Raw genomic sequence first — 24234 nt, 5'->3', positions numbered from 1 at the left:
GCTCCGGGGTGACCTCACCTGGAACAATATGTTCACTCCTAGGCATCTCACTGCCAGAAAGATATTGATAAATTGAAGGGAGTTCAGAAAGAGCAATAAAATCATTGGGGTTGGATTTGCGACGGAAAATTAAATAAGCTGAATCTGTATACAGTAGTGTGGGTAAGTGAGGATATGAGAACACATTTGAAGGTTGTAAACACCAAGGAGGCAGAAGAATTGTAAAGTGTGTGTTTGAAGGTAGGAAGGGGAAGAGAATGCAATGAGTGGAGGAGAGATTAAATTAAAAAAGGGAAAAATCAGAGTGAATTGGGAAACATTTCCTGACTCCATTAACCTCTGGAACAGTGTCCCAGGGGAATAATGGAGGCCCCACCACTTGATAATTAGTAGCAGTATTCTGCAAATAGAACCTAGAAGTCTCAGTGATGGGCCAAGGCCCCACTGTTCTAAGCACTGTACAAATATGTAACACAAAGATGGCCCTTCCCCAAAGAGCTTACAATCTATGTAGGCAACTAAACAATAATAGATAGCATTTACCTATCACGTTCTGTGTTCAAAATACTGCACAGACATTAATCCTTACAATACTTGTTTGGGGTAGGTGAGTAAATATGCTACCCATTTTTCAGATGAGGAAACTGAGGCACGTAAAGGTAAAGTGACTCGCCCAAGACCACAGAATGAGTCAGCTACACAGCCTGGATTAGAACTCAGCACTTCTTGATTTTCTACCCAGTGCTCATTCCTACAGACCACGCTGCCTTTACTGGTCTTTTTAAAGTAACATGGACAAAGCACTATTAAAATGTACCATTTCTACTGTACAGCAAGCAGGGCCTTATCACCATAAAGTCATCTCTTTTTCCCCTCCCGACTGATTTGCAAAACAAAGACTGATTAAATCTCAGAAGCAGGACCTTCTTGGATGTACATCCTGCCTCTCTAGATCAGCTTTTAAGGATTACTATCTCAACTAATTATTAATACCTTCTCTAGCAAGCTGATTTAAAGAGAAGTGGCACAGATCTGTGTAATGGACCTATGGGGGAGACAGGACCTTGGATGGGTTGATCTACATTTGGTAAGTGCATCAGTACCATCCAGGTTATTTCATGGGTCCATCACCATGACATTTGGAAGCCTTCCTGCAAAGCCCTTAGCAATGTGACTAGCATCTATCAGGTGGCCCCACATTCATCCAACAAAAATCTCCCCATCACCAAACTCATTATGGGACAAGTTTCCCAAATTCTTAGGAAACTCCGAACTTCTGAATCTATCTCAGCTCTGCTGGCTCCAGGCATGCTCACAATAGCAAGCCTATTAAAAATATTATGTTCAACAAGACACCTGGATTCAATTATTTTTTCCCTTTCATTCCAATATTGTGTGTGGCCCAAATGACTGCAGTGAGCTTTTGTTCTCGTCCCTGTCTAAGGGACTTTGCTCAAGCACTATCGAAGGCCTGAAAAACAGCATTCACAACATTGCACTAACTCAAAATCTAAAAACTTTTGCGGGACAGATGAGTGCTGAAAAATTAACTTTCTGGACCCTTCCTCTGCTGCTTTTATTGCTGTCTTGGCAGATGAATTTCAGGTTGTTGCCACAGCCGCAAACTGCTTGTTCTGCCAACTGTACATTACTAACATTGGAAAGTGTCCAAACCTAGGAATCTTTTCTAAAAGCATTTGCTTCATACTTTAAATAACAGCCGCCAGGCGTGCTGGGGGATGGGGAGGGAGGGCTTAGCTGATATATGTGATGCATTTACAAGATTTCCTGCCTCCTTTTGGTTTCTCCACCATTTTGTGGGACAAAAAGAAGTAAGATCCTGCAGAGAGAGAGAGAGAGAGACAAAGATGATTTTGGGGAGGAAGAGCAGAGGAGATGTGACCTCTAAATCTTCAGGAGAAAAACTCTTAAAGGCTGACAGTGGGGGAAAACTTCCACTAGTGAGTGAACACTTGGCAAGAAGCGGCTGAATCGTAGATTGTTTCCATTCATTATGAGCTTACACCTGCTGGCTCCCGTAACTTCACAATTTGCAGAGAACTCTGATAAGTGCTCTGCACTCAACACAGGCTTTCATTTAGGAATTTTCTAACAGAATTTAAAGGGATTTTGTCCCCTACTACTTCATTTAAATTCTCTCCGCCTCTGCTGCTCTGTTTGCAGGTTCAATGTAACATTTCTCCTTTTCCTGTTAATTATGTTCCCCATTGGGCAGATTATTTTAGTTTGCTGTTTTTGTTTCTTTTTTTTTAAATTAAGCATTGCAACAATAAAAATGGATGATCGTTTGTATATTTCCCTGTGTTAGTGTTGTGCTGTCCACCAAAGATGCCAACAGGTATGTGTCCCAGTGCCAAGAACCCTGCCATACTCTGGTCATTGCTGGCAAACAAGTTATATTCCACAGGTGGGCTCCCTAACAGACAACCAACTGGATGCTCAGATGAGCTTTTAGGTGCATGTGTGGTTTTTTTAAAAGCTTGTCTTGCCTACATGCAATCACTATATATATATAGGTGTTTGTAACGTAAGACAAGCTTTACATATCTAGGTGCCCATTTGAACACCTGCATGTGGGATGTGGATTTGTAATTCTTGTGTTAGTGAACACCAGCTGCAGTGCATTAGGAGTCGCAGCACAGGAATGAAGAGCGCACAACAAACTAGCACACATTCTCACGCTCTCTCTCACACATGTAGGGGTCGTAAAACTAATTAATTCCTTAACATCACACCACTGCCAAGTGGGTACGTGCCACTTAAATGTCTTGATACCACAAATACACAGCTTTTCATTCAAGAGAGTGCGCGCGCGAGCCCATCTTAACCCATTAGGCTGCACAATGATTACAGATGGGTGTTCTTAGACTTCATCTGTCCAACACATTGCAACACATCAAGCTGCTGACTTGACTCGACCACCCAATGTAGTCCTTGCCCCATGTTGATGTAAAATGCTCCACTATTTCTGTATAAGCCTCAAGTCTCAGTCCCATCTCTATCCCTATGGCAATAAGCATGCTCTTGGCTGCTAGTGCCCAGCTGTGGCATCAAGGGCTGTACCTGTGAAAGCTTTCACTGTGCCTTTGAGTGCTGTCATAGGCCACATTAAATGCACTCATAAGATGCATGTGACCCTTTTCCTCAGGCAGAGCTTTGGCTTCCCTTGCTCTAAACAGATCATAACGTAAGTCCTCTGGCTCTGCAGTAGATGCTCTGCCATTCACAATGCTTCCGAAGCAAAACCAGAACCTAAGCAATCAGCTGATACTAAGCGATTCTTTGACTGGGGCTACATAGAAATAAAGACAAGGGGAGAACAGAAAGGAGATAAAAAAACAACCACCACATGTGTAACATTCAGTACAAATGCAAGTATTGAAAAAGCTTCTCTTGATCCCAGCACAAATGTACTGACATTTCAACATCTCTCCATCACCTTCTCAGGCTAAATGCCTCTGCAATGAAATGTTTGTTAGCTAAGAAAATGCAGAGGTGAAATTTCATTTCTTCAGCAGTGTGATGCAGTACCAAATAAGCCGGTAATACAGAACAAAGTTCAAGGAACAATATTTTTAAGTAGCGCTTGTCCTAGTTAATGTTCAGCCCTGCTGTGCAATGTCAAGAAAACTAATGAATACTGAAATCCAGTAACTAAGAACCTCTTAAGTATTTACCCACTACGAAATTCTTTTCAGATTTCAGCTGTAACCTGAATGAAATCTGAAAACAGGCTCCCTGTTCCTTCGCAACGACAGTACGGCTAACACACAAAACACTTAATCAGAGATGAATGTTTCACAACTGCCCCCCTTTCCCCCTTTTTAACTCTATGGAGTCTGCGTTCTGCATTTCCATTCCTAAAATAATAAGTGTGCGAGGAGGATCCATGCCAGTGGCGCCAGCACATACAACCTAAAATGGTATACTCACTGAAGAACTAAATAGGATTGAAGTTAGCGCGCACAGAGACACAGGCCAAGTACGGTGTTTATGAAATCTTCAACATCTGTTACAAGGCAACAATATTTAATTCTGAAAATGTCCAGCATGAATTTTGGCAAAAGGAATTGGCTGAAGCTTGGGCAAGCCTGTCTTACCGCTGTTACTAATGGGTGAAATTCACCCCAAGGACTATGTGATGGCTGCCCCAACCGGGCACCTCCAGAGCTAAAAGCATGAGCTGCTACAGAGTGAGCACAGGTGGGGGCTGTAACAACTCATATCCTCTGCACACTGGCACAGAAGTGGACCTATAACACATACTCACTTGTGGGTTCTATATGCAGCACTTATGCCCGGTTTCCTACGCCCTTTGGATTTATGTGGCGCATATGGTTTGGGCTTGATCTGCACAGGGGCGAACTTCAGCCCCGAAAGGAATACTTCAAGTGACTTTCATCTGAGGATACCAAAGTGCTTTTCTAACAATAAATTTAGCCGCACAAAGGTGAAGGACGGGAGAATTATCCCTGTCGACACAACGGCTTTAAATGAGGGAGAGGTGGGTCTTTTTCAGACAGAAATGATTCTTCTCTTAATTTTGTTTATGGTGCCCAGACACATCAGTGATGGATGGATAGGTAATGTTTAGATTCATTTTGCAAATGGGGAACCATGTAAGATGAAGTTAAATTAATCGCTCAAGGTCACACAATGCGAGCATGTGGCAAAGCTGGGCAGAAAACCCAGATCGCCTGACTCCCAGTCCTATTGCTGTAACAACTAAACCACTGCCCCACATCCACAGATCTTCAGCATTGCAGAACTCCTTGGGATGCAAAGGAAAGCTTTCATTTATTGACAAACTGATATCCCCTTTTTTTCTTTAAAGGCCTCCTCATGCCATGTGGAAAGCTTGGAAAAAGCGTTCTATTCAGAGGGCATTCTGAATGTCTCCTTCCTCTTTTTAAATGACTAGGGACAATGGCACAAAAGTTGGTCTTTAAAGAGTTCATTGTTTCTGGTACTTTCTCCTTGCTTAAAGTCACATAGAACAGAAGTCTTGTCTAGAATACAAGCACAAGACTGGGAGGCAGGAAAAATTTCTAAAATCTAATCCCAGCTCCAAAAGCCACGCCCTCCTCAGCCTCTCATCCTACCCATCTTTAAAATGGGTTTAATGCATATGTACCTACCTCACAGTGACATCAGAGATTAATTAGTTAACACAATTGATCCTGTAAACTTCACTTTTAAGAGCAGTCCTGTTCAAATTAATGGGAATGCTCATAGGAGGAAGGATGACTTCTGTGAATTAGAATTGGGCTCAGTGCTGGTAAAGCACTTCCAGGATAAACCAGATAAATGCTCAGCATTAACGTGTGCAGCCTTATAGCGCTTAACAGATCACTCTGGAAACGAGGACATCATCACAAACAGAATATTATGACTTCAAGTAACCATCTGCAGAAACAAATGATACTTTCTTTCATGGAAATGCCTTACAAGAAGTGGGAGAAGAAAAACGAGAATTGTGTCTGTCATGGTTATTGTTTGTAACTTAATCAGTGCTGCAGATGGAACCTTAGCATGGTCTTTCTATCAGGCTCACAGCCACAGAGTTCAATTCAAGCCTTACCTTGTTCCAACCTCTTCATCTGCTGGATTTGGTCGACTGTCTTCTTTAGAATCTTGCATTTGTCTGGCTTGACACTCAGGGTGTCGATGTCACCAATGTTTGCCGAGAGCAGCTCCGCCAGCTCCTCTAAGTATTTATTCTCCTGCTCCCGGCGTCGCTTTTCATTGCTGTGACAAAACAAAACTCCAGGTTAATGACGTTCCCACTGCTTCCCCCAAACAGGCATGAGTGTCTCTAATACGCACCCAGAAACTTTTCTGCTTAGAGACAGGACTAAGCTGCAATCTGAATGTCTACAAAACGAGAGGATGATTTGGCTCAGGCCCTTGTCTATTTTTATGCAGAATGAGTCACAGAATGAAAGCCCAGGAAGACAAGCACAATGCAGACTCAAATCATACATTCCTCGAAGAAGATCTCTTTATAAAAACCAACATTCAGGACTCCTTGCTTATTTCAGAAAGTGAACTATAAACCTGCAAAGCCACTTGGTTTGCCAAAGCCAGCATTCAAGCTGGTGCAAAGCAGTCCTAACTTCACACACAAAGGATCAACAAAGCCCAGCGAAGTCAACTAAAAATAAAATGTGAATCAACAGTGGCAGGACTGGGATGAAAAGCAGTATTGCTATTGGTATCATCCCAACAAATGCCAACAGCAGCTCTGCTCCTTGAGGTCAGAGCCAAAGGAGAGGGCCAAATACTTCTCCATGAACTCTTTCCCTATGGCAAAATTCAGAGGTGTGGACAAACTGCAAACAGCTGAGCTGTTACTTGGCTCTCATGAGAGTCCCTCTAGAGACTATAACATATTTCTGTGCCAGAGACACTGTGAGCAGGAAAAGTGTGTAATGAACTGTGCTGTGACACACACATGCCCCCCTCTCTATCACTAACCTCTACTGGGTGGAATCAGAACTGCTCAAATGTGTATCATAGGCCTTATACTGTTAGCAGTATAATGGACTAGTAAGTAAAAATGTACATATACACACTATTTGCTAAATAAAAGTCCTTATAAAAACAGTCAAATCACCTTCCTTGCAACCTTTAGGAGGACACAGAATAATAAATGATTTCAGAAAATACTGTCTAAAAATGGATTATTCTCAGTAATTAACAAGCTGGTGTGACACGAATGGTAGGTCACAAACAGGCCACAATTTTGAAACTGAACTAGAACAGTTTCCAGATCATAAGACAAATGCTACAAGGTCTATTCATCAGATGGAAAGAGACAGGGAAAATTAAAAGGAATATGTTGGGGACTGAAAATTATCTGAGCATGCAGTCAAGTTCTGTCTGGCAAGTGCGGGAGGTTGTACAGAGGAACAAGCTAAAGGCTGCAAAAAGTGATCAGTTTCATCTTCTGTATGTGGTAGTCACTGTTAAAAGTGGACACATACAAAATGTTTACGACCAGCGTACAGCTAGCAGCACCCTGATAGGTCTGCAGCTACTGCTTAGAGATTATTCCATTCCCAAATATCCAGCCAAGTACACACCCACACCTATAGGGAACTCTATGCACACACTGCACAGATATTCCGGGGTTTACAGATTTGTTCCTTTTTCGTATTCAATTCAAACAATATTATTAATTTTTTTCTGCTAGCCTTGACAGGTGTGCACGCTCTTCTTCACTCTGGCTTGGACGCTCTGTAAACAACTAACAATTGCACACACTCCTAGATGGACCATCATGCCCCTCACCGTTCTGGAACTCTGGCTCTTCCCTGGTGCCTCCATTAGACTGAGGTTCACCTTTCTACACCTTGTTGTCCTTTCTCCTCCCCAAAACACTGCACATAGGGTTGAGAAGCCAGAGCGTTAACTTTCTGATCAGCTGATACAGCAAATCAGCAGCCAGCTGGTCTCCCAGAAGAATCTGTATTTTGAAAAAAAAAATCAACTACCTGACTACGGGCAACTCCACAGCGTGGAGAAAAGGAATAAAATTTCTGGTCTGGCTTGCCAAATCTATGTAGCTTAGATTAAGTCAAGCTCCCTGTTAAGTGACAGATAACAAGTGACTGCTAGGCCTTTTCAGGGAGACAGGCAGCACTGTCCAATAACTTTTGCAGGATCAGATAATGATTGGCTGCTAATTCAGGAGTGGGTACAGTTAGTCATTCTCCCCGCAGGCAGCTGACCACAACGTGGTAGCTGTATCATATCCAAGCAAATAGTTAAATGTTAATGTGAACAGGCTAGTGGCAAGTTTGAGTTCCACCTTCTGCAAAATTGTTGGCTCTGTCCAGGCTATCATCTTATCCTCTTTTTGTAACCGGTATCAGTGAAATCTGAAGTAACTTGTGCTCTAGGAAGTGACCCACTTACATCAAGGGAAGGACTAAACTTGTGCCCAATTACATTAGCTCCAGGGATCTAATGCACTTGGCAGGGACCTAGAGGTACGTGAAAGAGAACATCTATCTGAAAAGTGTGATCTCCCCACCCCAACTCCCATATGCATTTCAAAGGAGATGTTCTATTAACATACAAAAAGAACAGGAGTACTTGTGGCACCTTAGAGACTAAGAAATTTATTTGGGCATAAGCTTTCATAGGCTTCATCAAGGGGGTTTTAGCTCACGAAAGCTTATGCCCAAATAAATTTGTTAGTCTCTAAGGTGCCACAAGTACTCCTCGTTCTTTTTGCTGATACAGACTAACAAGGCTACCACCCTGAAATCTATTAACATACAGTAACTACTCAACAGAGCATGCTGTAGAGAGGCCAATACATTTTTTTGTTAAGTTACCAAAGAGAAATATGAGGCACAATGCCAAAGGTCTGAGATTTCATAAATTAAAAGGTAACAGTTTGAATTAAAGAAAAACAAAAAGAAAAAGAAAGAAAAACTGCAATGTTTGCAAAAACAACTAAAGCAAATCTAGTGGATCACTTTATAAGCAAGTCACAGAAACACCCCACATACCACATTGAGCCATGCAGATGAATACTGAGCAGCAACCAAGTTCACTGCAGTGAGTCATTTTGCAAAACATTCAGACTCACACACAGGTGGGTCCTCTTTGCTTATTAAAGGGCAGGTAAACGTCTCAATAGAGTCGAATAGGTATTTCAGTTAAGGTCAAATTAATTTCCTCCCCTCTTTGCAAATCAAAAGGGAAAAAGCAGAAAAGCTACTTGTTGTGGGTGAACTCATTTGGTGAAAAAAAAACTTAATGTCACTGTTGCTGTGGCAACTTTCAAGTTGTGGGAGGGAGAATAGGCCAATTTTCCCTACATAAAAGCATCAGGAGAATATTATAGCAGTGGGCTGTTCTTTATGACTCTGGAGTATCATCACAGTAACGGTGAAACCGTCCAGGCTTTTACACAGGAATTCTGAAATTCAAGTAGCTCCATAGCATGCTATACTCCAGCCTTTGAACAAGATGTGGAGCAGGAAGTTGTCTCTGCCAGTCACCAGTGGAAGTTAAAACATCTCATTAGCACTTTCTGAAGAGAGGAGGATATAATGCCGGGGCACTGGCCAACATTCCCTCTCCCGGGGAAACACATTCCAGTGTCTAAATTGGTGAGAAAGCTCCTAATAGCTGCCACGTTTGCCTACAGGTATCCCAGTAAGCACTTTGCAAAGTGCTTTTCGATACCTTATGTGTAGGGGTCTACTTAAAATGCAGAGAAATCACACAATTTTTGCGGGTTGGTCATGGCATAAATAGCAAATTTTGCAGATGTGTTACACATCTGTGAAATTTCCTATTTATGCCATGACTGACCCATGAAAAATGTGTGATTTCTTTGCAGCGTTTCTCAAACTAGGGGCCCGGACCCAAAAGGGGGTCGCAAGCCTATTAGGGAGTTGTAGTATTGCCACCCTTACTTCTGCGCTGTTGCTGGTGGCAGCGTTGCCTGGAGGTGGGAGAGCGGCAGCTGCTGCCTAGGTGCCCAGCTCTCAAGGCAGCACCACCGCCAGCAGCAGCTCAGAAGGTTGGCAATACCATACGTCCGTTATTTCTCTACAGCTGTTGGCCATAGTACTGCCTGCAGACCTGGGCGCCCAGCCAGCAGCCACTGCTCTCTACTCTGCCTTCAGAGCGGGGCGGCCAGAGAGAGGCAGTGCTGCCGTCAGCAGCTGCAGAGAAGTAAGAGTGCCATGGTATTGCCACCCTTACTTCTGTGCTGCAGAAACACTGCCTTCAGAGCTAGGTGCCCAGATAACAGCCATCGCTCTCTGCTCTGCCTTCACAGCTGGGCAGCCGGAGACCATATTTCAAGGGTGAGACCATTTTTCACAGTCCATGACGCGATTTTCACAGTCACGAATTTGGTAGACCCCTACTTATGTGTGAAAGGAGCTGTAAAATCCATTCTACTGTCCTAGCCTGCTCTTACTCTGAATATTCTTAAGGATTTTCTGTATCTGTATAGTAAGGTTTCTGAGGGAGTGATCACTACGGAGTGGAGAATGAGAAAGCTAGTTAGAAAAGACAGGTTTCCGTGGTAGCCGTGTTAGTCTGTATCAGCAAAAGGTGCCACAAGGACTCCTCGGTTTTTTTAGTTAGAAAAGAAAATGCATGGCCGGTTTAAGGGCTTTACTATTGGGCTGTGAGCCAGGTTTCTTAATAAAGAAAGGAGTTATAATAAATATATGAAACAGAACCATGCACATTCTTATTTATTTAGGCAATGGAGCCTTCAAGGACAGGCATACAGGCCTTCTTCGCTCCACACAGACACTAGACATGGACTGTGCTTGAGGGACTGTAGCGGGGTGATTACCCCGCTCCTGCCCTGAAGGGCTTAAAACAGCCAGGGAAAAGCTGGGCTGATTGGGGAAGTAGCCACAGCTGGGCTATGCCCCAATCAGGCCCAGCTGGTCCCTATAGAAGGCTGTGAGCAAGAGGCCCAGGAGCAGTCTCTCTCTGCATTCAGAGAGAGAAGGGCCTGGCTGCAGGGAGCTAGAGACAGAGTAACCTGAGTGGAGTAGGGCTGGGGACAGGCTGAGGAGCTCCAGCCTGGAAAGCCCCACGCTGCGGCCTAGCAGAAGGCCAAGGGGTACTGGGGTTTGCAGAGGGCAGCCCAGGGGTAGGCCAAGGCAGCAGGTCCAAACCCAACCTTGCCAGTGATGAGTAGACTTATACTGCAGTCTGCCCCAGGGTGTGGGGCTAGACGATGCCTGGCAGTAGCCTTATACTGAGGTGAGGTGGGGATAGTGGGTGGAGGTTCCCCACAGAGGGGAGACCCTAAGGCTGAGGGGTTACTGCCAGGGGGGCAGCGCCCCAGATAACAGGGCACTGGGGTCCTGGGAGGGACACGGGGCCAGTGGCAAGGCGGATCACCGGCCTGCAGAGGGCGTTCCAAGGCTGGGAGACCTAATTCCCGAGGATGACCAGCAGGAGGCGCTGTGATGGTGAGTTCCAACCCCGTTACAGGGACAAAGGGTGTTAATTTCCAAGGGAATGATCTGGCTCCGCTTGAAACACTAGAATTAATGGGACTGGGCTCTAAGGCAGACTCAGGGTTTTATGCAGGCCTAGTACAGGTGGTAGAGTTTTGATTCAAAGATCTGCTCTCCTACACAATGGCAGAAATGGCAAATGTCTCACAGTACCATAAAGTCTTTGCTAGGGATGGAAATAATTGCTACCAAAAAAGTGTTTCTTATAGAATTACTGCAGTTTACACCAACCGTATTTCGCCGCCTCCGACTCAAAGAATACTTTCATGATAACACTGAACAGCGCACTGATACACAGATACCCTCCCACCAACAACACAGGAAGAAGAACTCCACATGGACTCCTCCTGAGGGTCGAAATGACAGTCTGGACCTATACATAGAATGCTTCCGCCGACGTGCACAGGCAGAAATTGTGGAAAAACAACATCGCTTGCCTCATAACCTAAGTCGTGCAGAACGCAATGCCATCCACAGCCTCAGAAACCACCCTGACATTATCATCAAAGAGGCTGATAAAGGAGGTGCTGTTGTCATCATGAACAGGTCTGACTACCAGAAGGAGGCTGCCAGACAACTCTCCAATACCAAATTCTACAGGCCGCTTTCCTCAGATCCCACTGAGGAATACACTAAGAAACTGCACCATCTACTCAGGACACTCCCTACACTAACACAGGAACAAATCAACATACCCTTAGAGCCCCCACCGGGGTTATTCTATCTACTACCTAAGATCCACAAACCTGGAAATCCTGGACGCCCCATCATCTCGGGCGTTGGCACTCTCACTGAAAGACTGTCTGGATATGTGGACTCCCTACTCAGACCCTACGCCACCAGCACTCCCAGCTATCTCCGTGACACCACAGATTTCCTGAGAAAACTACAATGCATTGGTGACCTCCCAGAAAACACCATCCTAGCCACCATGGATGTAGAGGCTCTCTACACAAACATCCCACATACAGATGGAATACAAGCTGTCAGGAACAGTATCCCTGATGATGACACAGCACAACTTATTGCTGAGCTCTGTGACTTTATCCTCACGCACAATTATTTCAAATTTGGTGACAATATATACCTCCAGACCAGTGGCACCGCTATGAGCACCCGCATGGCCCCACAATATGCCAACATTTTTATGGCTGACCTGGAACAACGCTTCCTCAGCTCTCGTCCACTCATGCCCCTTCTCTACCTACGCTATATTGATGACATCTTCATCATCTGGACCCATGCGAAGGAGGCCCTGGAAGAATTCCACCATGCTTTCAACAGCTTCCACCCCACCATCAACCTCAGCCTGGACCAATCTACACGGGAGGTCCACTTCCTGGACACCACCGTACAAATAAGCGATGGCCACATTAACACCACCCTATACCGAAAACCCACCGACCACTACGCCTACCTTCATGCCTCCAGCTTCCACCCCAGTCACACCACACAATCCATCGTCTACAGCCAAGCACTGAGGTACAATCGCATCTGCTCCAACCCCTCAGACAGAGACCAACACCTACAAGATCTTCACCAAGCATTCTCAAAACTACGATACCCACACAAGGAAATAAAGAAACAAATCAACAGAGCCAGACGTATACCCAGAAGCCTCCTGCTACAAGACAGGCCCAGAAGAGAAACCAACAGAACTCCACTGGCCATCACCTACAGTCCTCAGCTTAAACCTCTCCAACGCATCATCAGTGATCTACAACCCATCCTGGACAATGATCCCTCACTTTCACAGACCTTGGGAGGCAGGCCAGTCCTCGCCCACAGACAACCTGCCAACCTTAAGCATATTCTCACCAGCAACCACGCACCACACCATAACAACTCTAACTCAGGAACCAACCCATGCAACAAACCTCGATGCCAACTCTGCCCACATATCTACACCAGCAACACCATCACTGGACCTAACCAGATCAGCTACAACATCACCGGCTCATTCACCTGCACGTCCACCAATGTTATATATGCCATCATATGCCAGCAATGCCCCTCTGCTATGTACATTGGCCAAACTCGACAGTCACTACGCAAGAGGATAAATGGACACAAGTCAGATATCAGGAATGGCAATATACAAAAACCTGTAGGAGAACACTTCAACCTCCCTGGCCACACAATAGCAGATGTAAAGGTAGCCATCTTACAGCAAAAAAACTTCAGGACCAGACTCCAAAGAGAAACTGCTGAGCTCCAGTTCATCTGCAAATTTGACACCATCCGATCAGGATTAAACAAAGACTGTGAATGGCTATCCAACTACAGAAACAGTTTCTCCTCCCTTGGTGTTCACACCTCAACTGCTAGCAGAGCACCTCACCCTCCCTGATTGAACTAACCTCGTTATCTCCACACTGATATATACCTGCCTCTAGAGATTTCCATTACTTGCATCTGAAGAAGTGAGGTTCTTACCCACGAAAGCTTATGCTCCCAGTACTTCTGTTAGTCTCAAAGGTGCCACAGGACCCTCTGTTGCTACCAACCGTATTGTTTGTTTGATTTTATTTTTTTATTTTTATTTTTTTTAACTTGATGGCGTCGTTAGGCTATGAACCCAAGTCACCATTGTAATTAGGCACTGCTGGAAGACCTGGAAATTCTGTAGAAGATTCACTGCTAGAGGAGGGGAGAGGCAGTCACTGAAAAGGTGAGTAGAAAATATCTGAAGTTAATAAACAGAATCATCTTACAGATTTCAGAGTAGCAGCCGTGTTAGTCTGTATCCGCAAAAAGATATGCATCCGAAGAAGTGGCCTGTAGACCACGAAAGCTTATGCTCTAATAAATTTGTTAGTCTCTAAGGTGCCACAAGTACTCCTGTTCTTCTTTTTGAGAATCATCTTAAATCTCTTTACTAGATTAACTTACTGCCTCTTATATTTACAGTCTAGAAACTGTCACAACTTCAGTCAAATACAAAATGTCCATACATGTGCAAAACTGACAGAAAGCAAACACTGAGCATTGTCACTGCACATGAGCAAAACAGCTTCATAGGTAGCAGTGGCACACACTTAACCATGGCACTAATATGCAAAAAACTCTTTCCTAACATAGGGTACACCAAAAAGGAAACAGCCAGACTTGACAGATTCACACCAGTACCACCATTTTAGCTACAATGCTCACAACTACATAAATCACGATGACATACATGTAGGATTTGCTTACCATTAACCAACTGGCAGCATAATGGAAAAATTACGGGGAAAGCCACACACAAAGAGTACATTTCTAGAGCAAGCTGAATTATGAAAGGAATCTGCCATTAGGGCTGTTTGGACAATTACATGGAAAGGACTATAATTTAGACTAACGTGTCTCCTGAATGTAGCATGGTGTAAAAGAATCTCATCACCAAGGTCTTTGGAACCTGACAGAAATAGGCATTGCTGGGGCACCCAGTAGGGAGGCATTAGCCTTGGGCTGGCCTGAAGAACTCTCACACGGCTTTGACATTCACAAGTAATGCAGCCATCCCTAACTCATACCAAGAAAGCCCTCTCGCTATCTTCCCATGCCACCACCAAGTGCTTTCAATTTATAAATCAATCAATCAACTTTGATAATGAGCCTCTATCATCAGTTGCCACCTAAAAGCAAGACGAGCAGATGGGAAGTTATATTTCCATCATGTTCCCTCTTCCACCACAATCACTAACACAAGGAGAGCTGAGTTCTGGTGGGAAGTGTGAACATTTATGAGTAGATGAAACCTGCTCCATCTGCTCAAGCAGACGGGACAGAACGATGTGGTTAGAATGACAAAGTAGCCACGTGGGAGAAATGGATTTGGAACAGCGCACGTACCTCTGGGCCAACGTATCACACGGCGACCCCTTCCTCTTCCGGGAATCAGGGTTAGCAGGGTCTGTTGAACAGTCCCCAAGGCCACTCATGTTGAGCTACTTTGCACCTGTACACAAAAGAGAAACACCAATCAGGAACCTGACAGGGGGAGCAGCTTACAACCCGGTAACGAATGATTCATACACAGGAATGCCAGACAGCAGGACTCCGGTGACCACTGAATAGTAAACTAGTCCAGCAGCCAATTACTCTTAACATTAAACACCTTATCCCTAATCTCCCACCAGAACACGGTACCACCTTCAGTTTACGCCTTGTCCCACCAACTTGTAAAGGAAGCTTAAGTAGAAAGCACCGCAAGTGGAGAAAAGAGACCACGTGTATTACCACCTTGGAAGTATTTCTCTCACACAAGCCCTCACCCTCTATATCCCTTTTCTTCTATACAATATGGATTGAGCTTCCTTAGTTTCCCCTGCCCCCACAGCTTTTAAATCTGGTTCTTGAATCATTTCCATTGCCCTTCTCTGTTTTTTCCCCAATACCCTCAAACAATAAGGTTAAGCACAGCACCCACTACTCCAGATATGATCTTCATAGGGCTCTGTGCACGGGAGCATCACCAGCCTTGTTATTATGAGAGCACTCTATATACAGGGGAGAACTGATTTTTTTTTTTTTGGCAGTATGACACAGTTAGATGATTTTCAGTTACTCCTTTAGCATCCTCTGATTTCTAGATAGCTGCCCCACCCCCTCACATTTGCGTCTGTGCTATCTACTCTCTCTCTCTCTCTCTCCCCCTCTCTCTGTATATGACTTTACATTAATTGGAAATAACTCATCTTATTGGATGTAACATCTCCCCCTCACAAAAAAAAATTTCATCATCTCCCTTTGCAGTTGGATTTCTGTGTTTGGTACCTCTTCCATTTTGCATCAGTGTTGATTTAAGACCTTCCATTAGTGTAGAGATTCCCAGATTGTGGTTGGTAGGCCACTAGGCGACTGGTCGCATGGCAGGCCAGTGTCGCTCTTTGTTTCCAGCTCCATTAAAAGAAGCTTTTTAAAAAAAACAAAAAAACTATTATCATTGTCCCATGAATACAATTGCTATTGCAGTGATGTTATGGGATTGTCGACGGAAGGAGGTGGGGTCCATGCAAGAGGACATAAAAGAGGTAAGTGTACTTTAGACACCCATTCTATTAAGATGTGGTCCGCATTAGGAAAGTGTTTGCAAATCCCTTCCCCACAGCTTTAATCAAATTCCTAAGCAGTGAGGGTTACAATATCCCATTTGCTACCACTCTACATGCATCTGACGAAGTGAGTATTCACCCACGGAAGCTTATGCTCCAATACGTCTGTTAGTCTATAAGGTGCCACAGGACTCTGTTGCTTTTTACAGATCCAGACTAACACAGCTACCCCTCTGATACTCTCCAATTAGGGGTTTTTAAAATACAACCATACTTATTTAAACAAAGAAGTGACAAAATTCCAAATATACTGACAAGAATTTTCAAAAGTAACTGGTGATTTGGGGTATTTCAATACAGTACCTGATATTACTATCCTGCAATTTCTCCATATAATGTAGGCTGCCTTTTATTTTATTTTTAATATTATTTGTACTACCACAGCATCTAGGCACGTCAGTAACGGACTAGAACTCCACTGTATTAGAGAAACAGAAAAATAAAAAATGATCTCTGCCCCAAAGAGTTTACTATCTAAGCAGAAGAGAAGAATCAACAGATGGATACAGAGAGATGGGGGGAGTACAAGGAATCAATGAGGCAACATTGGTCAGCATGATACACAGTGGTCTCAGCACACCAGCAGTCTAACTGTTAAGTTTTTTGTAGACAACAGAGCAAAGGAGAGACTTTTAAAGAAGGATTTGAAGGACAATGAAGTAGCTTTATAGATGTTTACAGGAAGCTCCTCCCAAGGGTGAGGGGCAGCATAGGAGTAAGCATGAAGGTACTTGTTAAATTTTTAAACAAGTGGGCAAAGGATGCTGGCATCATGGGCTGATCGGATATGGGGATCGACATCTCACTGCTGAATCAGAGGTGATAGGTTGTGTAGAACCTTGGATGTGAAGACAAGCAGCTTATATTTGATTCATTAGAGAAGGGGGGAGGGAAAAGAGGGGGTAACATGGCAAAGTGATGGGATAGGAGAATGATCTTTGCAACAGCAATCTCAATATATATGAGCGGGGTAAGATTGCATTTGTCAAGGCCAGAGAACAGGATGTTGCAGTATTCGAGACACAAGATGGTGAGAGCCTGGATGAGAGTTTTAGATGTATGTATGGGTAGGAAAGGCCATATCTTAAGGGTGGTTAATTAGCTTTCTTTCTAGCACTGCTAAAATCCAGACCACCCGTTCTCTTAAGTTATTAAGCTATATTTTTAAAAGTGGGTTATTTTAAAAAAAAAAATTAAACACTTAAACCAATTTGAGAGACAACCCCTTCCAGATACTTACCTCATGGCTTTCTACATTCAATGAGACACACAGAAATTCCCAAAACAAATGATCTGGCAGTAGTGGGGGACTTTAACTACCCAGACATCTGTTAGAAAAGAAATACAACAAAATACAAAATTTCCAATAAGTTCTTTGGAATGTATTGGGAATAACCTTGTGTTTCACAAGGTGGAGGAAATAGGCAGCAGGAAAACCATTTTAGACTTGATCCTGACTAACAGAGGAATTGGTTGCAAATTTGAAGGTGGAAGGCAGTTTGGGTGAAAGTGATCATGAAATAACAGATTTCATGATTCTACGTAAAAGAAGGAGTAAGAGCAGCAGAATAAGGACAATGGACTTCAAAAATGCAGACTTTAACAAACTAAGAGAGCTGCTACCTAAAGTCCCATGAGAAGAAAATCTAATGGAAAAAAGTTCAGGAAAGCTGGCAGTCTCTCAAAGAGATGTTAAAGGAGCAACAGCAAACTATCCCAACGCAAAGAAAAGATAGGAAGACTAGTAAGAGGCTAAAGAGCTTCTGATTCAGGAGCTATATTGATTACTTGACAATAAAAAAAGGAATCCTACAAAAAGAGGAAAGAATGGACAAATTGCTAAGGAGAAGTATAAAAGAATAACACAAGCAAGTAGGGACAAAAGCAGAAAGGATAAGGTATTTTCCTTAATGACTTAGATAACGGAATGGAAAGTGTGCTTATAAAATCTGCAGATGATACCAAGCTGGAAGGGGTTTGCTAGAACTTTGGATAACAGGATTAAAATTCAAAACAACCTTGCCAAAAAGAAGTATTCATCTGAAATCAACTAGATGAAATTCAGTAAAGACAAGTGAAAAGCACTACACTTGGGAAGGAAAAATCAAATGCACAACTATAAAATGGGAAATAACTGGCTATGCAGTAGTACTGCTGATAAGGATTTGGGTATACAGGTACAGTGGATCACAAATTGAATACGAGTCAACAATGTGATGCAGTGTTATTGTAGCTGTGTTGCTCCCAGGATATTAGAGACACAATGTGATGCATTTGAGAAAAAGGATATTATTATTCTGGGGTGTATTAACAGGAGTGTCAGACATAAGACATGGAAGGTAACTGTCCTGATCTACATGGCACTGGTGAGGCCTCAGCTGGAGAACAGTGTCCAGTGCTGGGCACCACCCTTTAACAAAGATGTAGATAAATTGGAGAGAGTCCAAGGGACTGCAGCAAAAATTATCAAAGGTTTAGAAAACCTATGAAGAAAGTTTTAAAAACTGGGTAGATTTAGTCTTGAGAAAAGAAGGAGAGGGTGGGGGAAGAGAGACCTGATAACAGTCTTCCAATATGGTTAAGGGCTGTTATAAAGAGGACGGTGATCAATTATTCTGCATGTCCAATGAAAGTAGGACAAGAAGTAAGTGGCTCAGTTTGCAGCAAGGGAGATTTAGGTTAGATATTAGGAAAAGCTTTCTAGCTATAAAGATAGTTAACTACTGGAACAGGCTTCCATGGGGGGCTGTGGAATCCCCGTCACTGTAGGTTTCTAAGAACAGGTTAGACAAACGCCTGACAGGGACGGTCTAGGTTTACATGGTCTTGTCTCGGTGTGGGGCGCTGGACTAAATGACCTTAGAGCTGGAAGAGTCCTCGAACATTTCTATGATTCTGGGACACACTTACTCAGCTTTGTATGGCTTGACAAACCAGCCAGATACTCTCAAAGGGTCAGATCCTGCAAGATGACAATCACTCTCGACTCCCACTGGCTTCATAAAGTTGGGCTCTAAGGGTGGGATTTTCAAAAGAACTCAACACTGGCATAAGCCCTGCCCCCACTGCAGGCAGTGATAAAACTTCCATTGACTTCAAAGGGAGCAGAGTTAGACCAACACTGAGTCCTTTTGAAAACCTCACCCTACATCTTTAAATGCCTTTTATGCATGCTCCTTTCAAATCTTGTGCAATATACTAGTGAAGAGCGAGAGAGCGAGAGCGCATGTCTCTGTCTCCTTTCCAGTAGCTGGTCCCTTAGAGGGTAATGGCCTACTACTGCTACTGTTTATGGAGTTTCTCCTTTAGCTCATGTAGTAGAGATGTGTGCTGTGATGCTAAAGATCCTGAATTCAAACCTATCTCATGATTCATTGTGCTTGCTATTTATTGGTTAATGCGTCTATTCTGAAGTAAATGATACATCTGTGTTTAAACAGAAGTGCCATGAGAAACCAATCTTTATACAGCAAGCAGTCATTTTTGCTAATGTTTGCGTCACTATTACCAAGATGAAAGCTGTTCCTGAAATCTTTTCAGCAATATTAGCATAGCCAATCAATAATTCCTCCTTTGTGCCAGCGAGAATGAAAAGCAGAGTCAGATGTCCTAATTTATGAGAAACAAGAATAATCAACAGCAGAGAAACTCTGGTCAGAAACCAACAAGCTAACTGATGACCACAGATCTAATTTTACTCCTCTTATTTGTCAAGTTTGAAATAAAAATCAATGCCAAAAGCAACAGTAATCATAAGAAAAAAACCCTTTAAAAACTAAGGACTGGAAAACAAACTGCTGTATCATGTGCTCCAATTACAAGGTGGTTTTTTTTGGGGGGGGGGGAGTTGGTTTTTTAAGATATACATTTGTTGTTCAATGTTTTTAAATATTTCCTTTACAAAATAGATGTACCAAGCAGCATCTTTCCATCCTCCTTTTTTTTAACTTAACATGCTGCTTATTTATACTGTACACATTTCAAGAAAATTCACATCAAAAACGTGACACTGAAGTTAAGTTAAAAGTTTAGCTTACATCCACAAAGCCACAAAACAGAGTTCTGACTACTACTGCTGCTCACACAGGCCCTGATCCCATGAACACTTACTCATTTGAGTAACTTTACTCAAATGAGTAAGTGTTATGCCAGGCCAGAGCCACGGACTGTAATCGCATCCCTCCCACTGGAATCCTCTGTTACAGGATTGTGACCTTGGTAATATCTTCTTTATGCCCAACTAGGCTGAATTAAGGACAGAATTGCAGCCTTAGCTGAAATCCTTGGCTTGAGTTAAACCCTTGATGTAATACATTCGTTGTTTCTTTTTATTATAAATTCAGTTTATTTTGCAGCAACACTTGCCAAGGCTGACAGGCCAAAAATTTAACTTAGCCTAAAAATAACTCCAATGGCTTGGTTTGAAAACGTTTTGACCCTGACGGCTCAGAACAAGGCCTGTAACACTTCGCATGCTGAATACTCCATAGGATGATGCACCATCCCAGGGGATTGTGTTCATCTGAGATGCAAACAGGCCTTGTGTTGTCCTGCTCTGCTCTCTGATCAAAGTATTGAAATTTACAAGAAACCAGGGAGGAGGGATAGCTCAGTGGTTTGAGCATTTGCCTGCTAAACCCAAGGTTGAGAGTTCAATCTTTGAGGGGGTCATTTAGGGAACTGGGGTAAAAATCTGTCTAGGGATTGGTCCTGCTTTGAGCAGGGGGTTGGACTAGATGACCTCCTGAGGCCCCTTCCAACCCTGATATTCTATGATTTCTGTAAAATGACAATATTCTGCTTGTTCACAAGAGCAGACAGAAGCAGATAAAGGACAGAGTGATGGAAGCAAAAACAAGCTAATTAGTTCAATTAAAAAAAATCTAATGCAAATTCTCTCTGATGCAAACCTGCTCAGCAAAACAATCGCTCCTTTGCCATCGCTAAGGTTAACCACTAGAGCTATAATGGCAGACTGGGTAAAATGTTGCCTTTTTAGCTGCTTGGTTTGTTTACCTATTAGGGTTCCTTTGGAGCTGATGTCAGCCACTGTGTGAACACATATTAAGTACTGCATCAATACACAGAGTGTTTGGTTGCCCCCTCCCTCCAACCCCCACTCTCTCTCAACACATTAATGGAAAAACCCTAATGAAAACACCATTTCACGAAGCAACAGCATGTCTGCACTGGAAATGGCTGTTCAGAAACAGATCTATATTTTGGCTTCGCAATATTAAACAATGACTAGTTTTCAGTATAACTGCACTGCACTCCACTCAAAAATTCAGCTTCATGCATTAAGGCCCTGTCTTACTTGGGATTCAGCAATCAGTGGCCAGCAGTCGATATAGCTGTATGGGAGTCACAGTTTGCACCAACTAGGCTTGAGATCAAAGTCAACTCAACGGATACAAATGGCAGCTCTCCTTGTCTCCTCCACCAGTTCAGCTACAGCTGATCTCAAGTACAGACAAAACCTGAGGTTTAGGAGCATGAACACTCGCCCCAGGAAGTAGATTGTCCAAATCCATTCTCCTGCCCCCACATATTTATTATATATTTGTATTATAACTAGGGTTGCCAACTTTCTAATCACACAAAACCGAACACCCCTGCCCGTCCCTTCCCCGAGGCCCCACCCATTCTCAGAGTCTCAGCCCTGCTCGCTCCATCCCCCCTCCCTCTGTTGCTCACTCTCCTCCACCCTCATTCACTTTCACCGGGCTGGGGTAGGGGGTTGGGGTACGGGAGCAGGGTGAGGGCCATATTGTTCCAGACACTGTATGTACGTACATATGCACATTGCTAGCGCATACACACACAGACAGACACACACATATCAAGGGAGTTTTTCTTCCAAAGAGTTTGTGTTCCAAACAGAAAAGAGAGGCAAACAGAGGTGCAGAGTGCTGACGCAATGCGCCCAAGGTCACACAGCAAGCAGTAGCAGATCTGGGAACAGACCCCACACACATCTTCTGATTTCCAGTCCAGTGCCCTATCCACTAGAGCAGTGTTTCTCAACCACTGGTCCGTGGACTGGTGCCAGTCCCAGAGATCTCCCTAACAGAGTTTAGGAAGGCAGCAAGCCAGTCCCTGGTATCAAAAAAGGTTGAGAAACTCTACACTAGAGAACACTGCCTCTCAGTCCTGAATCACACTAATCCATTCCTGTACCCACGGGAGCTAATTCTTCAAATCATGTGAACGCCAGCGAGTGTGTTAAAAGTGACAAAAGGCCCTGCCAGACTGGGATGCAAAGGACCAAGCTCAGTTTCATGTTTGCACAGAGACGCTGAGAAACTCTTAATCCATCAATGGCATCGTGATAATTCTGTAACTTTGCACGCGCACAATTTCTTCACTGACTGTCAAAATAATAAAAAGTGGGGGGGAAAATAAGTAATTACAGTAGCTGGTGCTTATGCTGCATTTTTATCCACATATCTCGAGCTTCACAAAGGTATCACTATCTGCAAATGTGGAAACTGAGGCACAGTGCACCAAAGTGACGTGCCCAAGATCCTACAATGAATTAGTGGCAAAGCCAGGCACAGAATATAGGTCTCTATGGACTCACAGGCCTGTCTCTTTATATTTCTGATAGAATGATTTCCCCTGGTAGTGGGGTGTGATGGCGTTCAACTCACAACTGCGGTGCCTCCTGCTGGCTGTACTGGGAACTAGCTTAGTCCGCCCGTGCGCCCTCATCTGGTGATGTCTCGCTGCCATCACTTCTGCTCCAAGGTGTGTGTTGTCCCAAAGGATACAGCATCCTCTTCAGGACACACTGTCACACACTGTCCTCCCACCTTCTGGGAGGAACACAGTCTACTGTCCAGCCACTTCTTCAGTGGCAAGTTGGGGTGAGGGACACAGGCCTGCCTGCTACTCTGGGTCCCGGCCCAGGGACTCTGTAGATCGCAGCCGTGTGCTATGTCCCCTACAACTCAGCAGTCTATTTCCCCGGGCCACTTCCCCGTAGCCCCAGCACCTTCTTTGCCCTTGTCTCAGGGCCCCAGCCTGTCAGCAGTCAGCCGAGAGCTCAGTCTAGCGCCCCTGCTCCTGCCCCATACTGCTCTGTCCAAGGTGCTAGCTGCCCTCTGCCTGCAAGGCAGCCAGTCGTCCTCCCTCCCCGAGCTCAGGGAGTGCCTGACCTGCTCTGCCCCTTTTATGTGGGCCTGCCCGGCCCTGATTGGTGCTCCTCGTGGGCCTCTCCAATCGACTGCCTGTTGCACAGCCTCCCTAGGGTTCTATTAACCCTTTATGGGTTAGTGTGGGGGCAGACACCCCATCACAGGGGGGGAATTTCACCCAGAAACCAGCATAAAAATGTATTTAATGTGTATCACACTAATGACTGGGAGACAGAAACAATTAGTAAGCTGCTTTTAAGAAAATGTTTGATGTTAGTAAAGTCCCTTACAATACAGTTATTTATTATTATTAAAATATAACCCATCTGTGCACACGCAGAGCAGACAGAGTCTCAATTAGAGATAATTAAGAGCACACTTAGGATGCCACAAGGACACATCTATATTGTCCCACTCACGAGTACATCATTAGTTGCTAATCTAAGTACTCAAGTCTTAATGAGCATTTTTATTGTGTGTGTGTTTGGTTTTTTTTTAACCTCTGCAGGTTACAAAATAAACACTGGAGCTCTACATTGAAGCACAAGAGGCGATGGGCAAAAGTGATAGGTGAGTCACTAAGCAAGCTACTCCCCTGAGCCAGGAATGGTATATTATTAAATTTCTTTTTCTGACCTCACATAAAAAAAAATGGAGCCTACACTCCAGGACAAACATCCACAACTTCAGCTGCCAAAGAAAACAAATATCACATCTGTTTAGTGCGATGAACCTTGAAGGAATCAATGCATCCGTATGCCACTGGTTCAGCGAATGGCTAGTAAAGACTTCTGATTTCATGCTACGTCCTGTTTTATTGTTACTTCATTCCCTGTCTCTCTGTTTTGGTCACCTGCTGCAGCCTAACACCTAGATTGCAGATGTCAGACACTGTCTTGTGACTGAGTATTAGGACGATACTAACAGATGGAACCTTTGGCTCTGGTACATCGTACAATCCCT

At 43.8% G+C, this 24234-nt stretch overlaps 1 protein-coding gene across 11 annotated transcripts in view; it reads right to left on the bottom strand.

Annotated features, from left to right (window-relative positions):
* Positions 1-24234, bottom strand: part of NCOA1 (nuclear receptor coactivator 1) — a 259299-nt gene that overhangs the window by 129675 nt on the left and 105390 nt on the right. For all 11 annotated transcript variants that reach the window (XM_034766763.1, XM_034766761.1, XM_034766768.1 and 8 more), the window contains 2 exons: positions 14871-14976; positions 5603-5769 (listed from right to left, as the gene is read on the bottom strand). In XM_034766763.1, coding sequence (XP_034622654.1) covers positions 5603-5769; positions 14871-14959 — 256 coding nt within the window. In that variant the 5' untranslated portion in view covers positions 14960-14976. The remainder of the gene's footprint in view (positions 1-5602; positions 5770-14870; positions 14977-24234) is intronic.

This window comes from Trachemys scripta, chromosome 3, assembly GCF_013100865.1.
Source record: "Trachemys scripta elegans isolate TJP31775 chromosome 3, CAS_Tse_1.0, whole genome shotgun sequence".
Taxonomy (NCBI): Eukaryota; Metazoa; Chordata; order Testudines; family Emydidae; genus Trachemys; species Trachemys scripta.
This window is presented reverse-complemented; position numbering and strand designations above follow the sequence as displayed.